Source organism: Stigmatopora argus, chromosome 5, assembly GCF_051989625.1.
Source record: "Stigmatopora argus isolate UIUO_Sarg chromosome 5, RoL_Sarg_1.0, whole genome shotgun sequence".
Lineage (NCBI taxonomy): Eukaryota > Metazoa > Chordata > Actinopteri > Syngnathiformes > Syngnathidae > Stigmatopora > Stigmatopora argus.
The window spans coordinates 5,774,323-5,801,770 of record NC_135391.1 but is presented as its reverse complement, the minus strand read 5'-3'; the positions used below and the strand labels follow the sequence as shown (position 1 = coordinate 5,801,770).

The following is a 27,448-nucleotide window of genomic DNA, read 5'->3' as shown; positions in this document are numbered from 1 at the left end:
CCGTCAGGTGCTTCTTGCAGCCCAACCCCCGTTGCTTCAACTGAGTCCGAGTCTGTGATGGATGTTTCGAAAAAAAAAATGCTGGCCCAACCCACAGCGGCCCTCGAGGACCCCTGTTGCAGACTCTCCAAGCCAGTCCAAGTCTTTTTCTGGACCTATTGTAAACATTGGCCATCAAAATGCAGACTTTTGACCATTTTGACTCATTTAAGAGCACCTTTGTTGAATGATATTTTACCCATTTCATTATATGCAGCGGTGTATGATGACACTAAAGGCTTTTGATTTGATGTAAAGGCATAGCATCCCATAAAACTAAGCTTTCATTTCAAACTATTCCACAAAATGTAGGTTTTCATAAAGAGCAAAGCTTTGCACAATACTAGTGTCCTACAAGTGCAATCAGTGGATTGCCGTCAGGTGCTTCTTGCAGCCCAACCCCCGTTGCTTCAACTGAGTCCGAGTCTGTGCTGGATGTTTCGAAAAAAAAATGCTGGCCCAACCCACAGCGGCCCTCGAGGACCCCTGTTGCAGACTCTCCAAGCCAGTCCAAGTCTTTTTCTGGACCTATTGTAAACGTTGGCCATCAAAATGCAGACTTTTGACCATTTTGACTCATTTAAGAGCACCTTTGTTGAATGATATTTCACCCATTTCATTATATGCAGCGCTGTATGATGACACTAAAGGCTTTTGATTTGATGTAAAGGCATAGCATCCCATAAAACTAAGCTTTCATTTCAAACTATTCCACAAAATGTAGGTTTTCATAAAGAGCAAAGCTTTCCACAATACTAGTGTCCTACAAGTGCAATCAGTGGATTGCCGTCAGGTGCTTCTTGCAGCCCAACCCCCGTTGCTTCAACTGAGTCCGAGTCTGTGCTGGATGTTTCGAAAAAAAAATGCTGGCCCAACCCACAGCGGCCCTCGAGGACCCCTGTTGCAGACTCTCCAAGCCAGTCCAAGTCTTTTTCTGGACCTATTGTAAACGTTGGCCATCAAAATGCAGACTTTTGACCATTTTGACTCATTTAAGAGCACCTTTGTTGAATATTTCACCCATTTCATTATATGCAGCGGTGTATGATGACACTAAAGGCTTTTCATTTGATGTAAAGGCATAGCATCCCATAAAACTAAGCTTTCATTTCAAACTATTCCACAAAATGTAGGTTTTCATAAAGAGCAAAGCTTTCCACAATACTAGTGTCCTACAAGTGCAATCAGTGGATTGCCGTCAGGTGCTTCTTGCAGCCCAACCCCCGTTCCTTCTACCCCCCAGCTAATTGGTGACGGCGAGGAGGTGATCGTTACGATCCGTCCCAAAAAATGGCAAATGAAAAAGCACTATGTAAACGCTAAACGATTATCCCCCGACTTAAACCCAGCCGGGAAGAAAAATATCATGGAACATTTCAGGATGAATACTTTTAGAGTGACCTCTTCCAAAAAAAAAAAACAATCGCCTCCGCCAAGGACCTTTTTCAATTTAACTTTACGTGACAGATCTCCAATCCATACATATTGCGGACATACGGTTAAATAAATGGTCAGGGAAAAATGTATGATGACGCAGAAATTATTTTTTTTGCCTTGACGGAGACACTGGCGGCGATTGTTAAACAACTTTAAAAATGTTTCAAGGGAAAAAAAGCCTTACTATACAGTGTGCTTGTTTTCTGGGAGTTTCCACTGTTTGTAAATCCATCTGGCAGTTTTAGCCAGCGGCGATGACAGATTTTAGCTCCTAGATGCCACAAATTAGTCATAATGGTTGGACTCTAGTCATTTTCTCTTCCTAAAAATCCAAAAGTTAATATGTATTTGACTATTTGACTGCGGTTTCAAAGTAAACCATCACACACACACACACACACATACACACACACGCGCGCGCGCACAGACGCGCGCACAGACCCGCGCACACAGACGCGCGTGCGCACAGACACACGCGCGCACAGACACACGCGCGCACAGACACAGACACGCGCACAGACACAGATACGCGTGTAATGGTTTACTTTGAAACCACAGTCAAATAGTCAAGTACATATTGACTTTTGGCTTTTAAGGACGAGAATATATATATATATATATATATATATATATATATATATATATATATATGTATATGTATATGTATATGTATATGTATATGTATATGTATATGTATATGTATATGTATATGTATATGTATATGTATATGTATATGTATATGTATATGTATATATATATATATATATATATATATATATATATATATATATATATATATATATATATATATATATATATATATATATAATGGTTTATACTGTATTCAGTTTTATTGATTTGAGAATACACATCTCTTTGGTAGCTATACTAAATAGCTCTGGTCCATCTTATGGTGCCGATATAATTCCGTTTTTCAAAATAAATCATTCATTGATTCAATAGTTTTCCGCACCGCTTTACTTCGCAGGGGTTGCAGGGATGCTGGAGCCTATCACGGCCAACTATGGCTTGCCAGCCAATCACAGGGCACTGAGACGAAAACACGCTGATTAACTTCAAATGACTTCAGGTGGTGGGGCTAGGCACACTGTATCTCAGACCTATTGCACGCCAGTCAGGTATAACAATAATTATAACATTTATTTTAATGTCTTACGAGTTAGTTGCTTGTTATAATGAACAAGTGTGCGTTTATTTTGATGTCTTACGAGTTACTTACTTGTTATAGTGAACAAGTGTGCCTTTAGTTTGAGCTGAAGATCGCCATGTTGAGCTCCGCTAAGCAAGCATGGGTTAAGGTTAAACCTCAAGCTTAAATTTTAATGTTATTTTGCTAAATTATGTATTGGGCAAGTATTCATAAGAACCGAGCGGTGTTCTTAACGCGGTGGTTATTGTTACGGGATTCCAACTGTCTTTTTGTGTGTGGAAATATCATGCTAATGAGCGATTAGCACGAGGCTAGCGCTAGCCGCGAATGGCTAATCGCTACGCTAGCAGGGAGTCCACGTAGTGCTTCTAACTGTACTTTATTGTGGATGCTAAATGAGCGTTAGTTAAGCTAATGTTCATACTCCTATGATTTTGTTTGTAAAAATACACTTATTTGTCGGTGCGAATGGGCTCAAAGTTTTGGTTAATGATGTTAAATGCAAATGTGATTGATTGACACACATTGTATGGCATGCACTTGTTGTAGTGTATGTACACGATGGAATTAAGGCTATAAATGTTTGTTTAGAAAGCAGACTAAACTCTGTCCCTGTGTGGCTTTTTTAAGTTGACGGACATCTTCCTGGACAGCGGCTTGAGTTCTAAAAGGCCTGGGGCCACCTGGTCTGACTGCACCACGCCGGCCTGCCTCAGTACCTCCGGGACACTAAAGTGAAGTTCAACCTGGACGGCATGGATGGACGGACGGCATGGACGGACGGACGGCATGGACGGATGGACGGCACAGACGGACGGACGGCGGATTTATGGATACTTCTTCACAGTGGAGTTTTGGACACTTTTTTTACCCATGGATTTATGGACACTTCTCCCCATCGGAGTTTTGGACACTTTTCTCCCCAGTGGAGTTTTGGACACTTTTTGGACACTTTTCTCCCCAGTGGAGTTTTGGACACTTTTCTCCCCAGTGGAGTTTTGGACACTTTTTTACCCGTGGACGTTTGGACACTTTTTTACCCGTGGACTTTTGGACAACACTTTTTTACCCGTGGACTTTTGGACACTTTTTTACCCGTGGACTTTTGGACACTTTTTTTACCGGTGCAGGTAAGTATTTTGGTCTTTTGAGTTTTGATTTGTGGACACTTTTCTCCCTAGTGGAGTTTTGGACACTTTTTGGACACTTCTCCCCAGTGGAGTTTTGGACACTTTTTCTCCCCGGTGGAGTTTTGGACACTTTTTCTCCCCGGTGGAGTTTTGGACACTTTTTCCTCCCCGGTGGAGTTTTGGACACTTTTTCTCCCCAGTGGAGTTTTGGACACTTTTTCTCCCCAGTGGAGTTTTGGACACTTTTTCTCCCCGGTGGAGTTTTGGACACTTTTTCTCCCCGGTGGAGTTTTGGACACTTTTTTCTCCCCGGTGGAGTTTTGGACACTTTTTTCTCCCCGGTGGAGTTTTGGACACTTTTTTCTCCCCGGTGGAGTTTTGGACACTTTTTTCTCCCCGGTGGAGTTTTGGACACTTTTTTCTCCCCGGTGGAGTTTTGGACACTTTTTTCTCCCCGGTGGAGTTTTGGACACTTTTTCTCCCCGGTGGAGTTTTGGACACTTTTTCTCCCCGGTGGAGTTTTGGACACTTTTTCTCCCCGGTGGAGTTTTGGACACTTTTTCTCCCCGGTGGAGTTTTGGACACTTTTTTTCTCCCCGGTGGAGTTTTGGACACTTTTTCTCCCCGGTGGAGTTTTGGACACTTTTTTACCCGTGGATTTATGGACACTTTTTTACCGGTGGACTTTTGGACACTTTTTTACCGGTGCAGGTAAGTATTTTGGTCATTGAGTTTTGATTTGTGGACACTTTTCTCCCTAGTGGAGTTTTGGACACTTTTCTCCCCAGTGGAGTTTTGGACACTTTTTGGACACTTTTCTCCCCAGTGGAGTTTTGGACACTTTTCTCCCCAGTGGAGTTTTGGACACTTTTTGGACACTTTTCTCCCCAGTGGAGTTTTGGACACTTTTTGGACACTTTTCTCCCCAGTGGAGTTTTGGACACTTTTTGGACACTTTTCTCCCCAGTGGAGTTTTGGACACTTTTTGGACACTTTTCTCCCCAGTGGAGTTTTGGACACTTTTTGGACACTTTTCTCCCCAGTGGAGTTTTGGACACTTTTCTCCCCAGTGGAGTTTTGGACACTTTTCTCCCCAGTGGAGTTTTGGACACTTTTTTTTACCCGTGGATTTATGGACACTTTTCTCCCCAGTGGAGGTTTGGACGCTTTTCTCCCTAGTGGAGTTTTGGACACTTTTCTCCCCTGCTGAGTTTTGGGGACGGACGGACGGCACGGACGGACGGCACGGACGGACGGCACGGACGGACGGCACGGACGGACGGCACGGTCGGACGGCACGGACGGACGGCACGGACGGACGGCACGGTCGGACGGCACGGACGGACGGCACGGACGGCACGGACGGACGGCACGGACGGACGGCACGGACGGACGGCACGGACGGACGGCACGGACGGACGGCACGGACGGACGGCACGGACGGACGGCACGGACGGACGGCACGGACGGACGGCACGGACGGACGGCACGGACGGACGGCACGGACGGACGGCACGGACGGACGGCACGGACGGACGGCACGGACGGACGGCACGGACGGACGGCACGGACGGACGGCACGGACGGACGGCACGGACGGACGGCACGGACGGACGGCACGGACGGACGGCACGGACGGACGGCACGGACGGACGGCACGGACGGACGGCACGGACGGCACGGACGGACGGCACGGACGGACGGCACGGACGGACGGCACGGACGGACGGCACGGACGGACGGCACGGACGGACGGCACGGACGGACGGCACGGACGGACAGAGGGATCAAGGTGAGTGCAAAATTCAGCACACCTTGCTAAAAAAATGTAATTAATTTATTGGAAAAATTTCAAAGACTTGAACCTTTTTTTCCCCCGTGGACTTTTGGGCATGAACGGACGGCAAAGATGGACGGCAAAGATTGACGGCAAGGACGGACGGCAGGGACGGACGGCAGGGACGGACGGCAGGGACGGACGGCAGGGACGGACGGCAGGGACGGACGGCAGGGACGGACGGCAGGCAAGGGACAGACGGAGGGATCAAGGTGAGTGCAAAATTCAACACACTTTGCCAAAAAAAAAATATTGGAAAATGTTCAAAGACTTGAACTTTTTTTCTCCTCTGCGGACTTTTGGGCATGGACGGACGGCAGGGACGGACGGCAGGGACAGACAGAGGGATCAAGGTGAGTGCAAAATTCAGCACACTTTGCAAAAAAAATTCCTTAAATTATTGGAAATTTCCAAAAGCTATAACTTTCCCCCCCCCTGCGGACTTTTGGGCGTGGACGGACGGCACGGACTGATGGACGACAGGGACAGAGACAACTGCGGTGAGTCGGCCACGCCCGCCGGCCCGTGCCGTCGTCCAATCGCAAGCCGAGCCCATTCCACCCGTGTTTGCTCTCTTTCAGCGTGCTTCACGGGTACGTGTAAACTAGGAGTCTTGAGGCCCTGTCGTTGGTGTTAGTGACTGGCGGCCATCTTACGACAGACACTGAATTGGCTCAATTCTTCAAACGTTTTGGTTGGAAGGAGGTAAGTGATCCAAGATGGCGGCGCGGGTGGATGCAGCTGGCTCTTGCTCTCCAGTTTGGTGTTTTGTTTCCTCAGTCTTGTCGTTGTTTGCTAACATCTGCCAGGCAAACCTTTTCTACAGTCGCCAGGATTTGGTTGCTCTCGGGAGGAGATGCCATAAATCCATCAGAGCAGATTGCCAACGAACCTGCCGCATGTCCCCGAGGACATCTCGAGACGACCAATTTCGTCATACGCTGCTGTGTATGATGACAATTAGGCTTTTGATGATTCGATGATGATGATCAAGCCCATGTCTGAACAGTTAGCAATCCCTCATTTTCTGTTGCTTTGGGGATATTTTTGCGCCACTTCCTCTTGATTTTCAGGGAATTGATCGCATCACTCACATTACAAAAAAGATAGGGTTGTTGGAAAAAATATTATAGAAAATAATTCAAATTCACAAGATGGGGAAGACGTGCTGGCGGCTGTCATGGAGTTCCGTGCGCATCGGTCGCGCCATGCAGGCAAGCCCCGCCCCCCCAGGGATGGAATTTGGCCGTCCGTCCGCTTAATCGGGTCTTTGCTTTCAGCTGGACGAGAGCGGGAAGTCGGTCTTCACCGTTCTGTGGGGGGACGTGGCCGCTGAATTGAGGAAGGTGAAGAACTGCGTCATCTGTTACGGTGGGTAGCCACAAGAGATTTGGCTGGCTTTTGGTCGGGGGAAAAAAGGCTTTTCTCTGTCCATGAATCGTTAGGCTTTTTTTTTCTAAAAAATGACAATGTATACATAGTCATTTTTTTGGAAAGAAGGCTTACAATAGATGGTCGTTTTTTTTTTTTTTTTTTAAAGCCTTATACATTGTTTTTGTTTTAAAGCCTTACAAAAAAAAGCCTTAAAAATGACCATGTATAGTAAAGCTTTATTCTTAAAAAAATATATAGTATATATAGTTAGGCTTTTTTTCCTAAAAAATAACATAATATAGTAAGGCTTTAAAAAAAAAAACGACATAGTATAGTAAGGCTTTTTTTCTTAAAAAAAACGACAAAGTATGGTAAGGCTTTTTTCTTAAAAAACGACATAGTATAGTAAGGCTTTTTTTTCCTAAAAAAGGATATAGCATAGTAAGGCGTTTTCCCCCTAAAAACGACATAGTATAGTAAGGCTTTTTTCTTTAAAAAAATGACATAGTATATAGTAAGGCTTTTTTTCTTAAGAAAAAACGACAGTATAGTAAGGCTTTTTTTTTTTAAATTAAAAAACGACATATTTTAGTAAGGCTTTAAAAAAAGACAGATAGTAAGGCTTTTTTTTTAAATTAAAAAACGACAGATAGTAAGGCTTTTTTAAATTAAAAAACGACACAGTATAGTAAGGTTTTCCTAAAAAACGACATAGTATAGTAAGGCTTTTTTCTTAAAAAAACGACATAGTATAGTAAGGCTTTTTTTCTTAAAAAAACGACATAGTATAGTAAGGCTATTTTTCCCTAAAAAACGACATAGTATAGTAAGGCTTTTTTCTTAAAAAAAAAAACGACATAGTATAGTAAGGCTATTTTTCCCTAAAAAACGACATAGTATAGTAAGGCTTTTTTCTTAAAAAAACGACATAGTACAGTAAGGCTATTTTTCCCTAAAAAACGACATAGTATAGTAAGGCTTTTTTCCCTAAAAAACGACATAGTATAGTAAGGCTTTTTTTCTTAAAAAACGACATTTGTATAGTAAGGCTATTTTCCCCTAAAAAACGACATAGTATAGTAAGGCTTTTTTTTTTCTTAAAAAACGACATAGTATAGTAAGGCTATTTTTCCCTAAAAAAACGACATAGTATAGTAAGGCTTTTTTCTTAAAAAAACGACATAGTATAGTAAGGCTTTTTTCCCTAAAAAAAACGACATAGTATAGTAAGGCTTTTAAAAAAAATGACCATGTATAGTAAGCCTCATCTCATTTTCTGAACTGCTTTATCCTCATTAGGGTAGCGGGGGATGCTGGAGCCAATCCCATTTGTCTCCAGGCCAGAGGCGGGGGACATCCTGAATCGGTGGCCAGACGATCTTAGGGTACAAGGAGACGGACAACCACGCACTGTATAGTAAGTCTTTTTTCCTTAAAAACGACATGGTATAGTAAGGCTTTTTTTCCCTAAAAAACGACATAGTATAGTAAGGCTTTTTTTCCCTAAAAAACGACAAAGTATAGTAAGGCTTTTTTTCCTAAAAAACAACATAGATTATTATGGAATATTCTATATGTGTTGAGTAGTAAGGGTTATAGTAAGGGTTTTTTTCTCAAAAAACGACATAGTATACAAAGGGTTTTTTCCCTAAAAAACGGCATAGTATAGTAAGGCTTTTATTTCTTAAAAAACGACATAGTATACAAAGGGTCTTTTCCCTAAAAAACGACATAGTATAGTAAGCCTCCCCCCCCCCAAAAAAAACAGCATAGTATTGTAAGGTTTTTTTCCCTAAAAAACGACATAGTATAGTAAGGCTTTTTTTCTTAAAAAAACGACATAGTATAGTAAGGCTTTTTTTCCCCAAAAAACGACATAGTATAGTAAGGCTTTTTTTCCTAAAAAACGACATAGTATAGTAAGGCTTTTTTCCTAAAAAACGACATGGTATAGTAAGGCTTTTTTCCCCAAAAAATGACATAGTATAGTAAGGCTATTTTCCCCCAAAAAACGACATAGTATAGTAAGGCTTTTTTTTCTCTAAAAAAACGACATAGTATAGTAAGGCTTTTTTCCCCCCAAAAAACAGCATAGTATAGTAAGGCTTTTTTCCCTAAAAAAACGACATAATATAGTAAGGCTTTTTTTCCTAAAAAAAAACGACATAGTATAGTAAGGCTTTTTTTCCCTAAAAACGACATAGTATAGTAAGGTTTTTTCCCTAAAAATGACATAATATAGTAAGGCTTTTTTTTTCTTAAAAAATGACATAGTATAGTAATGCTTTTTTCCCTAAAAACAACATAGTATAGTAAGGCTTTTTTTCCTAAAAAAATGACATAGTATAGTAAGGCTTTTTTCCCCAAAAAATGACATAGTATAGTAAGGCTATTTTCCCCCAAAAAACGACATAATATAGTAAGGCTTTTTTTTCCTAAAAAAACGACATAGTATAGTAAGGCTTTTTTTCCCTAAAAATGACATAGTATAGTAAGGTTTTTTCCCTAAAAATGACATGGTATAGTAAGGCTTTTTTTCTTAAAAAAACGACATAGTATAGTAAGGCTTTTTTTCCAAAAAAAAAACCCGAAAGTATAGTAAGGCTTTTAAAAAAAATGACCATGTATAGTAAGCCTCATCTCATTTTCTGAACTGCTTTATCCTCATTAGGGTAGCGGGGGATGCTGGAGCCAATCCCATTTGTCTCCAGGCCAGAGGCGGGGGACATCCTGAATCGGTGGCCAGACGATCTTAGGGTACAAGGAGACGGACAACCACGCACTGTATAGTAAGTCTTTTTTCCTTAAAAACGACATGGTATAGTAAGGCTTTTCCTAAAAAACGACATAGTATAGTAAGGCTTTTTTCCCCTAAAAAACGACATAGTATAGTAAGGCTTTTTTTCCTAAAAAACGACATAGTATAGTAAGGTTTTTTTTCTCAAAAAACGACATAGTATACAAAGGTTTTTTTCCCTAAAAACGACATAGTATAGTAAGGCTTTTTTTCCCTAAAAAACGACATGGTATAGTAAGCCTTTTTTTCCTAAAAAAAACAGCATAGTATAGTAAGGTTTTTTCCCTAAAAAACAACATAGTATAGTAAGGCTTTTTTTTCTTAAAAAAAACGACATAGTATAGTAAGGCTTTTTTCCCTCAAAAACGACATAGGCTTTTTTTCCTAAAAAAACGACATAGTATAGTAAGGCTTTTTTCCCCAAAAAATGACATAGTATAGTAAGGCTATTTTCTCCAAAAAACAACATGGTATAGTAAGGCTTTTTTTTTCTAAAAAAAACGACAGTATAGAAAGGGTTTTTTCCCTAAAAAACGACATAGTATAGTAAGGCTTTTTTCCCTAAAAAAACGACATAATATAGTAAGGCTTTTTTTCCTAAAAAAACGACATAGTATAGTAAGGCTTTTTTTCCTAAAAAACGACATAGTATAGTAAGGCTTTTTTCCTAAAAAACGACATAGTATAGTAAGGCTTTTTTCCCCAAAAAATGACATAGTATAGTAAGGCTATTTTCCCCCAAAAAACGACATAGTATAGTAAGGCTTTTTTTCTCTAAAAAAACGACATAGTATAGTAAGGCTTTTTTCCCCCCAAAAAACAGCATAGTATAGTAAGGCTTTTTTCCCTAAAAAAACGACATAATATAGTAAGGCTTTTTTTCCTAAAAAAAACGACATAGTATAGTAAGGCTTTTTTTCCCTAAAAACGACATAGTATAGTAAGGTTTTTTCCCTAAAAATGACATAATATAGTAAGGCTTTTTTTTTCTTAAAAAATGACATAGTATAGTAATGCTTTTTTCCCTAAAAAACAACATAGTATAGTAAGGCTTTTTTTCCTAAAAAAAACGACATAGTATAGTAAGGCTTTTTTTCCCTAAAAACGACATAGTATAGTAAGGTTTTTTTCCCTAAAAATGACATAATATAGTAAGGCTTTTTTTTTCTTAAAAAATGACATAGTATAGTAATGCTTTTTTCCCTAAAAAACAACATAGTATAGTAATGCTTTTTTCCCTAAAAAACAACATAGTATAGTAAGGCTTTTTTTCCTAAAAAAATGACATAGTATAGTGAGGCTTTTTTTCCCCAAAAAATGACATAGTATAGTAAGGCTATTTTCCCCCAAAAAACGACATAATATAGTAAGGCTTTTTTTTCCTAAAAAAACGACATAGTATAGTAAGGCTTTTTTTCCCTAAAAACGACATAGTATAGTAAGGTTTTTTCCCTAAAAATGACATGGTATAGTAAGGCTTTTTTTTCTTTAAAAAACGGCATAGTATAGTAAGGCTTTTTTTCCTAAAAAAAACGACATAGTATAGTAAGGCTTTTTTACCTAAAAAAGGACATAGTATAGTAAGGCTTTTTTCCCCCAAAAAATGACATAGTATAGTAAGGCTATTTTCCCCAAAAACGACATAGTATAGTAAGGCTTTTTTCCCTAAAAAAATGACATAATATAGTAAGGCTTTTTTTCCTAAAAAAAACGACATGGTATAGTAAGGCTTTTTTCCCTAAAAAAAAACCGAAAGTATAGTAAGGCTTTTAAAAAAAATGACCATGTATAGTAAGCCTCATCTCATTTTCTGAACTGCTTTATCCTCATTAGGGTAGCGGGGGATGCTGGAGCCAATCCCATTTGTCTCCAGGCCAGAGGCGGTGGACATCCTGAATCGGTGGCCAGACGATCTTAGGGTACAAGGAGACGGACAACCACGCACTGTATAGTAAGTCTTTTTTCCTTAAAAACGACATGGTATAGTAAGGCTTTTCCTAAAAAACGACATAGTATAGTAAGGCTTTTTTCCCCTAAAAAACGACATAGTATAGTAAGGCTTTTTTTCCTAAAAACCGACATAGTATAGTAAGTTTTTTTCTTCTCAAAAAACGACATAGTATACAAAGGTTTTTTTCCCTAAAAACGACATAGTATAGTAAGGCTTTTTTTCCTAAAAAACGACATGGTATAGTAAGCCTTTTTTTCCTAAAAAAAACAGCATAGTATAGTAAGGTTTTTTCCCTAAAAAACGACATAGTATAGTAAGGCTTTATTTTCTTAAAAAAAACGACATAGTATAGTAAGGCTTTTTTCCCTCAAAAACGACATAGGCTTTTTTTCCTAAAAAAACGACATAGTATAGTAAGGCTTTTTTCCCCAAAAAATGACATAGTATAGTAAGGCTATTTTCTCCAAAAAACAACATGGTATAGTAAGGCTTTTTTTTTCTAAAAAAAACGACAGTATAGAAAGGGTTTTTTCCCTAAAAAACGACATAGTATAGTAAGGCTTTTTTCCCTAAAAAAACGACATAATATAGTAAGGCTTTTTTTCCTAAAAAAACGACATAGTATAGTAAGGCTTTTTTCCCCTAAAAACGACATAGTATAGTAAAGTTTTTTCCCTAAAAATGACATAATATAGTAAGGGTTTTTTTTTTCTTAAAAAATGACATAGTATAGTAATGCTTTTTTCCCTAAAAAACAACATAGTATAGTAAGGCTTTTTTTCCTAAAAAAACGACATAGTATAGTAAGGCTTTTTTCCAAAAAAAACGACATAGTATAGTAAGGCTTTTTTCCCCTAAAAAACGACATAGTATAGTAAGGCTTTTTTTCCTAAAAAACGACATAGTATAGTAAGGGTTTTTTTTCTCAAAAAACGACATAGTATACAAAGGGTTTTTTCCCTAAAAAACGACATAGTATAGTAAGGCTTTTTTTTTTTCTTAAAAAACGACATAGTATAGTAAGGCTTTTTTTTCTTTAAAAACGACATAGTATACAAAGGGTTTTTTCCCTCAAAAACGACATAGGCTTTTTTTCCTAAAAAAACGACATAGTATAGTAAGGCTTTTTTTAAAAAACGACATAGTTTTTTTCCTTAAAAAAAAACGAAAGTATAGTAAGGCTTTTAAAAAAAATGACCATGTATAGTAAGCCTCATCTCATTTTCTGAACTGCTTTATCCTCATTAGGGTAGCGGGGGATGCTGGAGCCAATCCCATTTGTCTCCAGGCCAGAGGCGGGGGACATCCTGAATCGGTGGCCAGACGATCTTAGGGTACAAGGAGACGGACAACCACGCACTGTATAGTAAGTCTTTTTTCCTTAAAAACAACATAGTATAGTAAGGCTTTTTTCCCCCCAAAAAACAGCATAGTATAGTAAGGCTTTTTTCCCTAAAAAAACGACATAATATAGTAAGGCTTTTTTTCCTAAAAAAAACGACATAGTATAGTAAGGCTTTTTTTCCCTAAAAACGACATAGTATAGTAAGGTTTTTTCCCTAAAAACGACATAATATAGTAAGGCTTTTTTTTTCTTAAAAAATGACATAGTATAGTAATGCTTTTTTCCCTAAAAAACAACATAGTATAGTAAGGCTTTTTTTCCTAAAAAAAACGACATAGTATAGTAAGGCTTTTTTTCCCTAAAAACGACATAGTATAGTAAGGTTTTTTTCCCTAAAAATGACATAATATAGTAAGGCTTTTTTTTTCTTAAAAAATGACATAGTATAGTAATGCTTTTTTCCCTAAAAAACAACATAGTATAGTAATGCTTTTTTCCCTAAAAAACAACATAGTATAGTAAGGCTTTTTTTCCTAAAAAAATGACATAGTATAGTGAGGCTTTTTTTCCCCAAAAAATGACATAGTATAGTAAGGCTATTTTCCCCCAAAAAACGACATAATATAGTAAGGCTTTTTTTTCCTAAAAAAACGACATAGTATAGTAAGGCTTTTTTTCCCTAAAAACGACATAGTATAGTAAGGTTTTTTCCCTAAAAATGACATGGTATAGTAAGGCTTTTTTTTCTTTAAAAAACGGCATAGTATAGTAAGGCTTTTTTTCCTAAAAAAAACGACATAGTATAGTAAGGCTTTTTTACCTAAAAAAGGACATAGTATAGTAAGGCTTTTTTCCCCCAAAAAATGACATAGTATAGTAAGGCTATTTTCCCCAAAAACGACATAGTATAGTAAGGCTTTTTTCCCTAAAAAAATGACATAATATAGTAAGGCTTTTTTTCCTAAAAAAAACGACATGGTATAGTAAGGCTTTTTTCCCTAAAAAAAAACCGAAAGTATAGTAAGGCTTTTAAAAAAAATGACCATGTATAGTAAGCCTCATCTCATTTTCTGAACTGCTTTATCCTCATTAGGGTAGCGCTGGATGCTGGAGCCAATCCCATTTGTCTCCAGGCCAGAGGCGGTGGACATCCTGAATCGGTGGCCAGACGATCTTAGGGTACAAGGAGACGGACAACCACGCACTGTATAGTAAGTCTTTTTTCCTTAAAAACGACATGGTATAGTAAGGCTTTTCCTAAAAAACGACATAGTATAGTAAGGCTTTTTTCCCCTAAAAAACGACATAGTTTTTTTCCTTAAAAAAAAACGAAAGTATAGTAAGGCTTTTAAAAAAAATGACCATGTATAGTAAGCCTCATCTCATTTTCTGAACTGCTTTATCCTCATTAGGGTAGCGGGGGATGCTGGAGCCAATCCCATTTGTCTCCAGGCCAGAGGCGGGGGACATCCTGAATCGGTGGCCAGACGATCTTAGGGTACAAGGAGACGGACAACCACGCACTGTATAGTAAGTCTTTTTTCCTTAAAAACAACATAGTATAGTAAGGCTTTTTTCCCCCCAAAAAACAGCATAGTATAGTAAGGCTTTTTTCCCTAAAAAAACGACATAATATAGTAAGGCTTTTTTTCCTAAAAAAAACGACATAGTATAGTAAGGCTTTTTTTCCCTAAAAACGACATAGTATAGTAAGGTTTTTTCCCTAAAAACGACATAATATAGTAAGGCTTTTTTTTTCTTAAAAAATGACATAGTATAGTAATGCTTTTTTCCCTAAAAAACAACATAGTATAGTAAGGCTTTTTTTCCTAAAAAAAACGACATAGTATAGTAAGGCTTTTTTTCCCTAAAAACGACATAGTATAGTAAGGTTTTTTTCCCTAAAAATGACATAATATAGTAAGGCTTTTTTTTTCTTAAAAAATGACATAGTATAGTAATGCTTTTTTCCCTAAAAAACAACATAGTATAGTAATGCTTTTTTCCCTAAAAAACAACATAGTATAGTAAGGCTTTTTTTCCTAAAAAAATGACATAGTATAGTGAGGCTTTTTTTCCCCAAAAAATGACATAGTATAGTAAGGCTATTTTCCCCCAAAAAACGACATAATATAGTAAGGCTTTTTTTTCCTAAAAAAACGACATAGTATAGTAAGGCTTTTTTTCCCTAAAAACGACATAGTATAGTAAGGTTTTTTCCCTAAAAATGACATGGTATAGTAAGGCTTTTTTTTCTTTAAAAAACGGCATAGTATAGTAAGGCTTTTTTTCCTAAAAAAAACGACATAGTATAGTAAGGCTTTTTTACCTAAAAAAGGACATAGTATAGTAAGGCTTTTTTCCCCCAAAAAATGACATAGTATAGTAAGGCTATTTTCCCCAAAAACGACATAGTATAGTAAGGCTTTTTTCCCTAAAAAAATGACATAATATAGTAAGGCTTTTTTTCCTAAAAAAAACGACATGGTATAGTAAGGCTTTTTTCCCTAAAAAAAAACCGAAAGTATAGTAAGGCTTTTAAAAAAAATGACCATGTATAGTAAGCCTCATCTCATTTTCTGAACTGCTTTATCCTCATTAGGGTAGCGCTGGATGCTGGAGCCAATCCCATTTGTCTCCAGGCCAGAGGCGGTGGACATCCTGAATCGGTGGCCAGACGATCTTAGGGTACAAGGAGACGGACAACCACGCACTGTATAGTAAGTCTTTTTTCCTTAAAAACGACATGGTATAGTAAGGCTTTTCCTAAAAAACGACATAGTATAGTAAGGCTTTTTTCCCCTAAAAAACGACATAGTATAGTAAGGCTTTTTTTCCTAAAAACCGACATAGTATAGTAAGTTTTTTTTTCTCAAAAAACGACATAGTATACAAAGGTTTTTTTCCCTAAAAACGACATAGTATAGTAAGGCTTTTTTTCCTAAAAAACGACATGGTATAGTAAGCCTTTTTTTCCTAAAAAAAACAGCATAGTATAGTAAGGTTTTTTCCCTAAAAAACGACATAGTATAGTAAGGCTTTTTTTTCTTAAAAAAAACGACATAGTATAGTAAGGCTTTTTTCCCTCAAAAACGACATAGGCTTTTTTTCCTAAAAAAACGACATAGTATAGTAAGGCTTTTTTCCCCAAAAAATGACATAGTATAGTAAGGCTATTTTCTCCAAAAAACAACATGGTATAGTAAGGCTTTTTTTTTCTAAAAAAAACGACAGTATAGAAAGGGTTTTTTCCCTAAAAAACGACATAGTATAGTAAGGCTTTTTTCCCTAAAAAAACGACATAATATAGTAAGGCTTTTTTTCCTAAAAAAAACGACATAGTATAGTAAGGCTTTTTTCCCCTAAAAACGACATAGTATAGTAAAGTTTTTTCCCTAAAAATGACATAATATAGTAAGGGTTTTTTTTTTCTTAAAAAATGACATAGTATAGTAATGCTTTTTTCCCTAAAAAACAACATAGTATAGTAAGGCTTTTTTTCCTAAAAAAACGACATAGTATAGTAAGGCTTTTTTCCTAAAAAAACGACATAGTATAGTAAGGCTTTTTTCCCCTAAAAAACGACATAGTATAGTAAGGCTTTTTTTCCTAAAAAACGACATAGTATAGTAAGGGTTTTTTTTCTCAAAAAACGACATAGTATACAAAGGGTTTTTTCCCTAAAAAACGACATAGTATAGTAAGGCTTTTTTTTTTTCTTAAAAAACGACATAGTATAGTAAGGCTTTTTTTTCTTTAAAAACGACATAGTATACAAAGGGTTTTTTCCCTCAAAAACGACATAGGCTTTTTTTCCTAAAAAAACGACATAGTATAGTAAGGCTTTTTTTAAAAAACGACATAGTTTTTTTCCTTAAAAAAAAACGAAAGTATAGTAAGGCTTTTAAAAAAAATGACCATGTATAGTAAGCCTCATCTCATTTTCTGAACTGCTTTATCCTCATTAGGGTAGCGGGGGATGCTGGAGCCAATCCCATTTGTCTCCAGGCCAGAGGCGGGGGACATCCTGAATCGGTGGCCAGACGATCTTAGGGTACAAGGAGACGGACAACCACGCACTGTATAGTAAGTCTTTTTTCCTTAAAAACAACATATTATAGTAAGGCTATTTTTCCCCAAAAAACGACATAGGATAGTAAGGCTTTTTTCCTAAAAAAATGACATAGTATAGTAAGGCTTTTTTCCTTAAAAAAAACGACATAGTATAGTAGGGCTTTTTTTCCTAAAAACGACATAGTATAGTAAGGCTTTTTTTCTTAAAAAACGACATAGTATAGTAAGGCTTTTTTCCTTAAAAAAAACGACATAGTATAGTAGGGCTTTTTTTCCTAAAAACGACATAGTATAGTAAGGCTTTTTTTCTTAAAAAACGACATAGTATAGTAAGGCTTTTTTCCTCTAAAAAAACGACATAGTATAGTAAGGTTTTTTTTTCTTAAAAAACGACATAGTATAGTAAGGCTTTTTTCCTCTAAAAAAACGACATAGTATAGTAAGGCTTTTTTTCCCTAAAAAACGACATAGTATAGTAAGGCTTTTTTTTCATAAAAAAACGACATAGTATAGTAAGGCTTTTTTTCCCTAAAAACGACATAGTATAGTAAGGTTTTTTCCCTAAAAATGACATGGTATAGTAAGGCTTCTTTTCTTAAAAAAACGACATAGTATAGTAAGGCTTTTTTTCCTAAAAAAAAACGACATAGTATAGTAAGGCTTTTTTACCTAAAAAAGGACATAGTATAGTAAGGCTTTTTTCCCCAAAAAATGACATAGTATAGTAAAGCTATTTTCCCCAAAAACGACATAGTATAGTAAGGCTTTTTTCCCTAAAAAAATGACATAATATAGTAAGGCTTTTTTTCCTAAAAAAACGACATAGTATAGTAAGGCTTTTTTTCCTAAAAAAAAAAACGAAAGTATAGTAAGGCTTTTAAAAAAAATGACCATGTATAGTAAGCCTCATCTCATTTTCTGAACTGCTTTATCCTCATTAGGGTAGCGGGGGATGCTGGAGCCAATCCCATTTGTCTCCAGGCCAGAGGCGGTGGACATCCTGAATCGGTGGCCAGACGATCTTAGGGTACAAGGAGACGGGCAACCACGCACTGTATAGTAAGTCTTTTTTCCTTAAAAACAACATAGTATAGTAAGGCTATTTTTCCCCAAAAAACGACATAGGATAGTAAGGCTTTTTTCCTAAAAAAATGACATAGTATAGTAAGGCTTTTTTCCTTAAAAAAAACGACATAGTATAGTAGGGCTTTTTTTCCTAAAAACGACATAGTATAGTAAGGCTTTTTTTCTTAAAAAACGACATAGTATAGTAAGGCTTTTTTCCTAAAAAACGACATAATATAGTAAGGTTTTTTTTTCTTAAAAAACGACATAGTATAGTAAGGCTTTTTTCCTCTAAAAAAACGACATAGTATAGTAAGGCTTTTTTTCCTAAAAACGACATAGTATAGTAAGGCTTTTTTTCTTAAACGACATAGTATAGTAAGGCTATTTTTCCTATTAAAAAACAACAACATAGTATAGTAAGGCTTTTTTTTCCTAAAAAAATGACATAGTATAGTAAGGCTTTTTTTAAAAAACGACGTAGTTTAGTAAGGCTTTTTTTCCTAAAAAACGACATAGTATAGTAAGGCTTTTTTTCCTAAAAAAACGACATAGTATAGTAAGGCTTTTTCCCTAAAAAACAACATAATATAGTAAGGTTTTTTTTTCTTAAAAAATGACAGTATAGTAAGGCTTTTTTCCCTAAAAAACGACATAGTATAGTAAGGCTTTTTTTTTCTAAAAAACGACATGGTTTCGTAAGGTTTTTTTTCCTAAAAACCGACATAGTATAGTAAGGTTTTCCTAAAAAACGACATAGTATAATAAGGCTTTTTTTCCCTAAAAAACGACATAGTATAGTAAGGCTTTTTTTTTTTTTTATTAAAAAACGACATAGTATAGTAAGGCTTTTTTTCTTAAAAAATGACATAGTATACTAAGGCTTTTTTTCCTAAAAAACGACATAGTATAGTAAGGCTTTTTTCCCCAAAAAATGACATAGTATAGTAAGGCTATTTTCCCCAAAAAAACGACATAGTATAGTAAGGCTTTTTTTTCTCTAAAAAAACGACATAGTATAGTAAGGCTTTTTTTCCCCCCAAAAAACAGCATAGTATAGTAAGGTTTTTTCCCTAAAAAACAACATAGTATAGTAAGGCTTTTTTCCTAAAAAAATGACATAGTATAGTAAGGCTTTTTTTCTTAAACGACATAGTATAGTAAGGCTTTTTTTCTTAAACGACATGGTATAGTAAGGCTTTTTTTCCCTAAAAAACGACATAGTATAGTAAGGCTTTTTTTCCTAAAAAACGACATAGTATACAAAGGGTTTTTTCCCTAAAAAACGACATAGTATAGTAAGGCTTTTTTTTTTTCTTAAAAAACGACATAGTATAGTAAGGCTTTTTTTTCTTTAAAAACGACATAGTATACAAAGGGTTTTTTCCCTAAAAAACGACATAGTATAGTAAGGCTTTTTTTCCTAAAAAACGACATGGTATAGTAAGCCTTTTTTTCCTAAAAAAACCAGCATAGTATAGTAAGGTTTTTTCCCTAAAAAACGACATAGTATAGTAAGGCTTTTTTTCTTAAAAAAACGACATAGTATAGTAAGGCTTTTTTCCCTCAAAAACGACATAGGCTTTTTTTCCTAAAAAAACGACATAGTATAGTAAGGCTTTTTTTAAAAAACGACATAGTTTTTTTCCCTAAAAAAAAAACGAAAGTATAGTAAGGCTTTTAAAAAAAATGACCATGTATAGTAAGCCTCATCTCATTTTCTGAACTGCTTTATCCTCATTAGGGTAGCGGGGGATGCTGGAGCCAATCCCATTTGTCTCCAGGCCAGAGGCGGGGGACATCCTGAATCGGTGGCCAGACGATCTTAGGGTACAAGGAGACGGACAACCACGCACTGTATAGTAAGTCTTTTTTCCTTAAAAACAACATAGTATAGTAAGGCTATTTTTCCCCAAAAAACGACATAGGATAGTAAGGCTTTTTTCCTAAAAAAATGACATAGTATAGTAAGGCTTTTTTCCTTAAAAAAAACGACATAGTATAGTAGGGCTGTTTTTCCTAAAAACGACATAGTATAGTAAGGCTTTTTTTTCTTAAAAAACGACATAGTATAGTAAGGCTTTTTTCCTAAAAAACGACATAATATAGTAAGGTTTTTTTTCTTAAAAAACGACATAGTATAGTAAGGCTTTTTTCCTCTAAAAAACGACATAGTATAGTAAGGCTTTTTTTCCTAAAAACGACATAGTATAGTAAGGCTTTTTTTCTTAAACGACATAGTATAGTAAGGCTATTTTTCCTATTAAAAAACAACAACATAGTATAGTAAGGCTTTTTTTTCCTAAAAAAATGACATAGTATAGTAAGGCTTTTTTTAAAAAACGACATAGTTTAGTAAGGCTTTTTTTCCTAAAAAACGACATAGTATAGTAAGGCTTTTTTTCCTAAAAAACGACATAGTATAGTAAGGCTTTTTCCCTAAAAAACAACATAATATAGTAAGGCTTTATTTTTTTAAAAACGACATAGTTTAGTAAGGCTTTTTTTCCTAAAAAACGACATAGTATATATCGTAAGGCTTTTTTCCATAAATAACGACATAGTATAGTAAGGCTTTTTTTTTCTAAAAAACGACATGGTTTCGTAAGGTTTTTTTTCCTAAAAAACGACATAGTATAGTAAGGTTTTCCTAAAAAACGACATAGTATAATAAGGCTTTTTTTTCCCTAAAAAACGACATAGTATAGTAAGGCTTTTTTTTTATTATTAAAAAACGACATAGTATAGTAAGGCTTTTTTTCTTAAAAAATGACATAGTATACTAAGGCTTTTTTTCCTAAAAAACGACATAGTATAGTAAGGCTTTTTTCCCCAAAAAATGACATAGTATAGTAAGGCTATTTTCCCCCAAAAAACGACATAGTATAGTAAGGCTTTTTTTTCTCTAAAAAAACGACATAGTATAGTAAGGCTTTTTTTCCCCCAAAAAAACAGCATAGTATAGTAAGGTTTTTTCCCTAAAAAACAACATAGTATAGTAAGGCTTTTTTTCCTAAAAAAATGACATAGTATAGTAAGGCTTTTTTTCTTAAACGACATAGTATAGTAAGGCTTTTTTTCCCTAAAAAACGACATAGTATAGTAAGGCTTTTTTCCCCAAAAAACGACATAGTATAGTAAGGCTTTTTTTTCCTAAAAAAACGACATAGTATAGTAAGGCTTTTTTTCCCTAAAAACGACATAGTATAGTAAGGTTTTTTCCCTAAAAATGACATGGTATAGTAAGGCTTCTTTTCTTAAAAAAACGACATAGTATAGTAAGGCTTTTTTTCCTAAAAAAAACGACATAGTATAGTAAGGCTTTTTTACCTAAAAAAGGACATAGTATAGTAAGGCTTTTTCCCCCAAAAAATGACATAGTATAGTAAGGCTATTTTCCCCAAAAACGACATAGTATAGTAAGGCTTTTTTCCCTAAAAAAATGACATAATATAGTAAGGCTTTTTTTCCTAAAAAAACGACATAGTATAGTAAGGCTTTTTTTCCTAAAAAAAAAACGAAAGTATAGTAAGGCTTTTAAAAAAAATGACCATGTATAGTAAGCCTCATCTCATTTTCTGAACTGCTTTATCCTCATTAGGGTAGCGGGGGATGCTGGAGCCAATCCCATTTTTCTCCAGGCCAGAGGCGGGGGACATCCTGAATCGGTGGCCAGACGATCTTATGGTACAAGGAGACGGACAACCACGCACTGTATAGTAAGTCTTTTTTCCTTAAAAACAACATAGTATAGTAAGGCTATTTTTCCCCAAAAAACGACATAGGATAGTAAGGCTTTTTTCCTAAAAAAATGACATAGTATAGTAAGGCTTTTTTCCTTAAAAAAAACGACATAGTATAGTAGGGCTTTTTTTCCTAAAAACGACATAGTATAGTAAGGCTTTTTTCTTAAAAAACGACATAGTATAGTAAGGCTTTTTTCCTAAAAAACGACATAATATAGTAAGGTTTTTTTTCTTAAAAAACGACATAGTATAGTAAGGCTTTTTTCCTCTAAAAAACGACATAGTATAGTAAGGCTTTTTTTCCTAAAAACGACATAGTATAGTAAGGCTTTTTTTCTTAAACGACATAGTATAGTAAGGCTATTTTTCCTATTAAAAAACAACAACATAGTATAGTAAGGCTTTTTTTTCCTAAAAAAATGACATAGTATAGTAAGGCTTTTTTTAAAAAACGACGTAGTATAGTAAGGCTTTTTTTCCTAAAAAAACGACATAGTATAGTAAGGCTTTTTCCCTAAAAAACAACATAATATAGTAAGGTTTTTTTTTCTTAAAAAATGACAGTATAGTAAGGCTTTTTTCCCTAAAAAACGACATAGTATAGTAAGGCTTTATTTTTTTTAAAACGACATAGTTTAGTAAGGCTTTTTTTCCTAAAAAACGACATAGTATATATAGTAAGGCTTTTTTCCATAAATAACGACATAGTATAGTAAGGCTTTTTTTTTCTAAAAAACGACATGGTTTCGTAAGGTTTTTTTTCCTAAAAACCGACATAGTATAGTAAGGTTTTCCTAAAAAACGACATAGTATAATAAGGCTTTTTTTTCCCTAAAAAACGACATAGTATAGTAAGGCTTTTTTTTTTTTAATTAAAAAACGACATAGTATAGTAAGGCTTTTTTTCTTAAAAAATGACATAGTATACTAAGGCTTTTTTTCCTAAAAAACGACATAGTATAGTAAGGCTTTTTTCCCCAAAAAATGACATAGTATAGTAAGGCTATTTTCCCCAAAAAAACGACATAGTATAGTAAGGCTTTTTTTTCTCTAAAAAAACGACATAGTATAGTAAGGTTTTCCTAAAAAACGACATAGTATAATAAGGCTTTTTTTTCCCTAAAAAACGACATAGTATAGTAAGGCTTTTTTTTTTTAATTAAAAAACGACATAGTATAGTAAGGCTTTTTTTCTTAAAAAATGACATAGTATACTAAGGCTTTTTTTCCTAAAAAACGACATAGTATAGTAAGGCTTTTTTCCCCAAAAAATGACATAGTATAGTAAGGCTATTTTCCCCAAAAAAACGACATAGTATAGTAAGGCTTTTTTTTCTCTAAAAAAACGACATAGTATAGTAAGGCTTTTTTTCCCCCCAAAAAACAGCATAGTATAGTAAGGCTTTTTTCCCTAAAAAAATGACATAGTATAGTAAGGCTTTTTTTCTTAAACGACATAGTATAGTAAGGCTTTTTTTCTTAAACGACATAGTATAGTAAGGCTTTTTTTCCCTAAAAAACGACATAGTATAGTAAGGCTTTTTTCCCCAAAAAATGACATAGTATAGTAAGGCTATTTTCCCCCAAAAAACGACATAGAATAGTAAGGCTTTTTTTTTCCTAAAAAAACGACATAGTATAGTAAGGCTTTTTTTCCCTAAAAACGACATAGTATAGCAAGGTTTTTTCCCTAAAAATGACATGGTATAGTAAGGCTTCTTTTCTTAAAAAAACGACATAGTATAGTAAGGCTTTTTTTCCAAAATACAACGACATAGTATAGTAAGGCTTTTTTACCTAAAAAAGGACATAGTATAGTAAGGCTTTTTTCCCCAAAAAATGACATAGTATAGTAAGGCTATTTTCCCCAAAAACGACATAGTATAGTAAGGCTTTTTTCCCTAAAAAAATGACATAATATAGTAAGGCTTTTTTTCCTAAAAAAACGACATAGTATAGTAAGGCTTTTTTTCCTAAAAAAAAAAACGAAAGTATAGTAAGGCTTTTAAAAAAAATGACCATGTATAGTAAGCCTCATCTCATTTTCTGAACTGCTTTATCCTCATTAGGGTAGCGGGGGATGCTGGAGCCAATCCCATTTGTCTCCAGGCCAGAGGCGGGGGACATCCTGAATCGGTGGCCAGACGATCTTAGGGTACAAGGAGACGGACAACCACGCACTGTATAGTAAGTCTTTTTTCCTTAAAAACAACATAGTATAGTAAGGCTATTTTTCCCCAAAAAACGACATAGGATAGTAAGGCTTTTTTCCTAAAAAAATGACATAGTATAGGCTTTTTAGTAAGGCTTTTTTCCTTAAAAAAAACGACATAGTATAGTAGGGCTTTTTTTCCTAAAAACGACATAGTATAGTAAGGCTTTTTTTCCTAAAAAACGACATAGTATAGTAAGGCTTTTTCCCTAAAAAACAACATAATATAGTAAGGTTTTTTTTTCTTAAAAAATGACATAGTATAGTAAGGCTTTTTTCCCTAAAAAACGACATAGTATAGTAAGGCTTTATTTTTTTAAAAACGACATAGTTTAGTAAGGCTTTTTTTCCTAAAAAACGACATAGTATATATAGTAAGGCTTTTTTCCATAAATAACGACATAGTATAGTAAGGCTTTTTTTTTCTAAAAAACGACATAGTATAGTAAGGTTTTTTTTCCTAAAAAACGACATAGTATAGTAAGGTTTTTTTTCCTAAAAAACGACATAGTATAATAAGGCTTTTTTTCCCTAAAAAACGACATAGTATAGTAAGGCTTTTTTTCTTAAAAAATGACATAGTATACTAAGGCTTTTTTTCCCTAAAAAACGACATAGTATAGTAAGGCTTTTTTCCTAAAAAACGACATAGTATATATAGTAAGGCTTTTTTCCCTAAATAACGACATAGTATAGTAAGGCTTTTTCCCCCTAAAAAACGACATAGTATAGTAAGGCTTTTTTTCTTAAAAAACGACATAGTATAGTAAGGCTATTTTTCCCCCAAAAAACGACATAGTATAGTAAGGTTTTTTTTTCTTTAAAAACGACATAGTATACTAAGGCTTTTTTCCTAAAAAACGACATAGTATAGCAAAGCTTTTTTCCTAAAAAACAACATAGTATAGTAAGGCTTTTTTTCTTACAAAACGACATAGTATAGTAAGGCTATTTTTCCCCCAAAAAACGACATAGGATAGTAGGCTTTTTTTCCTAAAAAAATGACATAGTATAGTAAGGCTTCTTTTCTTAAAAAAACGACATAGTATAGTAAGGCTTTTTTTCTTAAAAAACGACATAGTATAGTAAGGCTTTTTTCCTTAAAAACGACATAGTATAGTAAGGCTTTTTTTCCTAAAAAAAAACGACATAGTATAGTAAGGCTTTTTCCCTAAAAAACAACATAATATAGTAAGGTTTTTTTTCTTAAAAAACAACATAGTATAGTAAGGCTGTTTTTCCTAAAAACGACATAGTATAGTAAGGCTTTTTTTCTTAAAAAACGACATAGTATAGTAAGGCTATTTTTCCTATAAAAAAACAACAACAAAGTATAGTAAGGCTTTTTTTCCTAAAAAAATGACATTGTATAGTAAGCCTTTTCTTAAAAAACGACAGTTTAGTAGGGCTTTTTTTCCTAAAAAACGACATAGTATAGTAAGGTTTTTTTCCCTAAAAAACGACATAGTATAGTAAGGCTTTTTTTTTTTTAATTAAAAAACGACATAGTGTATCGTAAGGCTTTTTTTCTTAAAAAACGACACAGTATAGTAAGGCTATTTTTCCTAAAAAACGACATAGTATAGTAAGGCTTTTTTTCCTAAAAAACGACATAGTATAGTAAGGCTTTTTCCCTAAAAAACAACATAATATAGTAAGGGTTTTTTTTCTTAAAAAACGACATAGTATAGTAAGGCTTTTTTCCCTAAAAAACGACATAGTATAGTAAGGCTTTTTTTCCTAAAAACGACATAGTATAGTAAGGCTTTTTTTCTTAAAAAACGACATAGTATAGTAAGGCTTTTTTTCTTAAAAAACGACATAGTATAGTAAGGCTTTTTTTCCTAAAAAATGACAGTATAGTAAGGTTTTTTTTTCTTTAAAAACGACATAGTATACTAAGGCTTTTTTCCTAAAAAACGACATAGTATAGCAAGGCTTTTTTCCTAAAAAACAACATAGTATAGTAAGGCTTTTTTTCTTACAAAACGACATAGTATAGTAAGGCTATTTTTCCTATAAAAAAACAACTACAAAGTATAGTAAGGCTTTTTTTCCTAAAAAAATGACATAGTATAGTAAGGCTTTTCTTAAAAAACGACATAGTTTAGTAAGGCTTTTTTTCCTAAAAAACGACATAGTATAGTAAGGTTTTTTTCCCTAAAAAACGACATAGTATAGTAAGGCTTTTTTTAAAATTAAAAAACGACATAGTATAGTAAGGCTTTTTTTCCTAAAAAATGACATAGTATAGTAAGGTTTTTTTTTCTTTAAAAACTACATAGTATACTAAGGCTTTTTTCCTAAAAAACGACATAGTATAGCAAGGCTTTTTTCCTAAAAAACAACATAGTATAGTAAGGCTTTTTTTCTTACAAAACGACATAGTATAGTAAGGCTATTTTTCCCCCAAAAAACGACATAGGATAGTAGGCTTTTTTTCCTAAAAAAATGACATAGTATAGTAAGGCTTTTTTTGTTAAAAAACGACATAGTATAGTAAGGCTTTTTTTCCTTAATAACGACATAGTATAGTAAGGCCTTTTTTCCTAAAAAAAAACGACATAGTATAGTAAGGCTTTTTCCCTAAAAAACAACATAATATAGTAAGGTTTTTTTTCTTAAAAAACAACATAGTATAGTAAGGCTGTTTTTCCTAAAAACGACATAGTATAGTAAGGCTTTTTTCCTAAAAAACGACATAGTATAGTAAGGCTTTTTTTCCTAAAAAAATGACATAGTATAGTAAGCCTTTTCTTAAAAAAACGACATAGTTTAGTAGGGCTTTTTTTCCTAAAAAACGACATAGTATAGTAAGGTTTTTTTCCCTAAAAAACGACATAGTATAGTAAGGCTTTTTCCCTAAAAAACAACATAATATAGTAAGGGTTATTTTTCTTAAAAAACGACATAGTATAGTAAGGCTTTTTTCCCTAAAAAATGACATAGTATAGTAAGGCTTTTTTTCCTAAAAACGACATAGTATAGTAAGGCTTTTTTTCTTAAAAAACGACATAGTATAGTAAGGCTTTTTTTCTTAAAAAACGACATAGTATAGTAAGGCTTTTTTTCTTAAAAAAACGACATAGTATAGTAAGGCTTTTTTTCCTAAAAAACGACATAGTATATATAGTAAGGCTTTTTTCCCTAAAAAACGACATAGTATAGTAAGGCTATTTTCCCCAAAAAAACGACATAGTATAGTAAGGCTTTTTTCCCTAAAAAAAGACATAATATAGTAAGGCTTTTTTTCCTAAAAAAAACGACATA

General features: G+C 34.7%; 1 protein-coding gene and 1 long non-coding RNA gene across 2 annotated transcripts; both read left to right on the top strand.

Moving 5' to 3' along the window:
* The first annotated feature begins 4,909 nt into the window (after window positions 1-4,909).
* Window positions 4,910-6,630, top strand: LOC144074329 (uncharacterized). Its single transcript, XM_077600711.1, has 7 exons — window positions 4,910-4,934; window positions 4,989-5,569; window positions 5,700-5,826; window positions 5,910-5,967; window positions 6,032-6,114; window positions 6,196-6,207; window positions 6,424-6,630. Exons 1-7 carry the CDS (start codon window positions 4,910-4,912, stop codon window positions 6,477-6,479), a joined length of 942 nt encoding a protein of 313 aa, XP_077456837.1. The 3' UTR covers window positions 6,480-6,630.
* Window positions 6,631-15,716: 9,086 nt separating this feature from the next.
* On the top strand, window positions 15,717-18,192 carry LOC144074391 (uncharacterized). Its single transcript, XR_013300277.1, has 3 exons — window positions 15,717-15,801; window positions 17,050-17,167; window positions 18,097-18,192. It is a non-coding gene; the product is annotated as an uncharacterized LOC144074391 (long non-coding RNA).
* The last annotated feature ends 9,256 nt before the right edge of the window (window positions 18,193-27,448 follow it).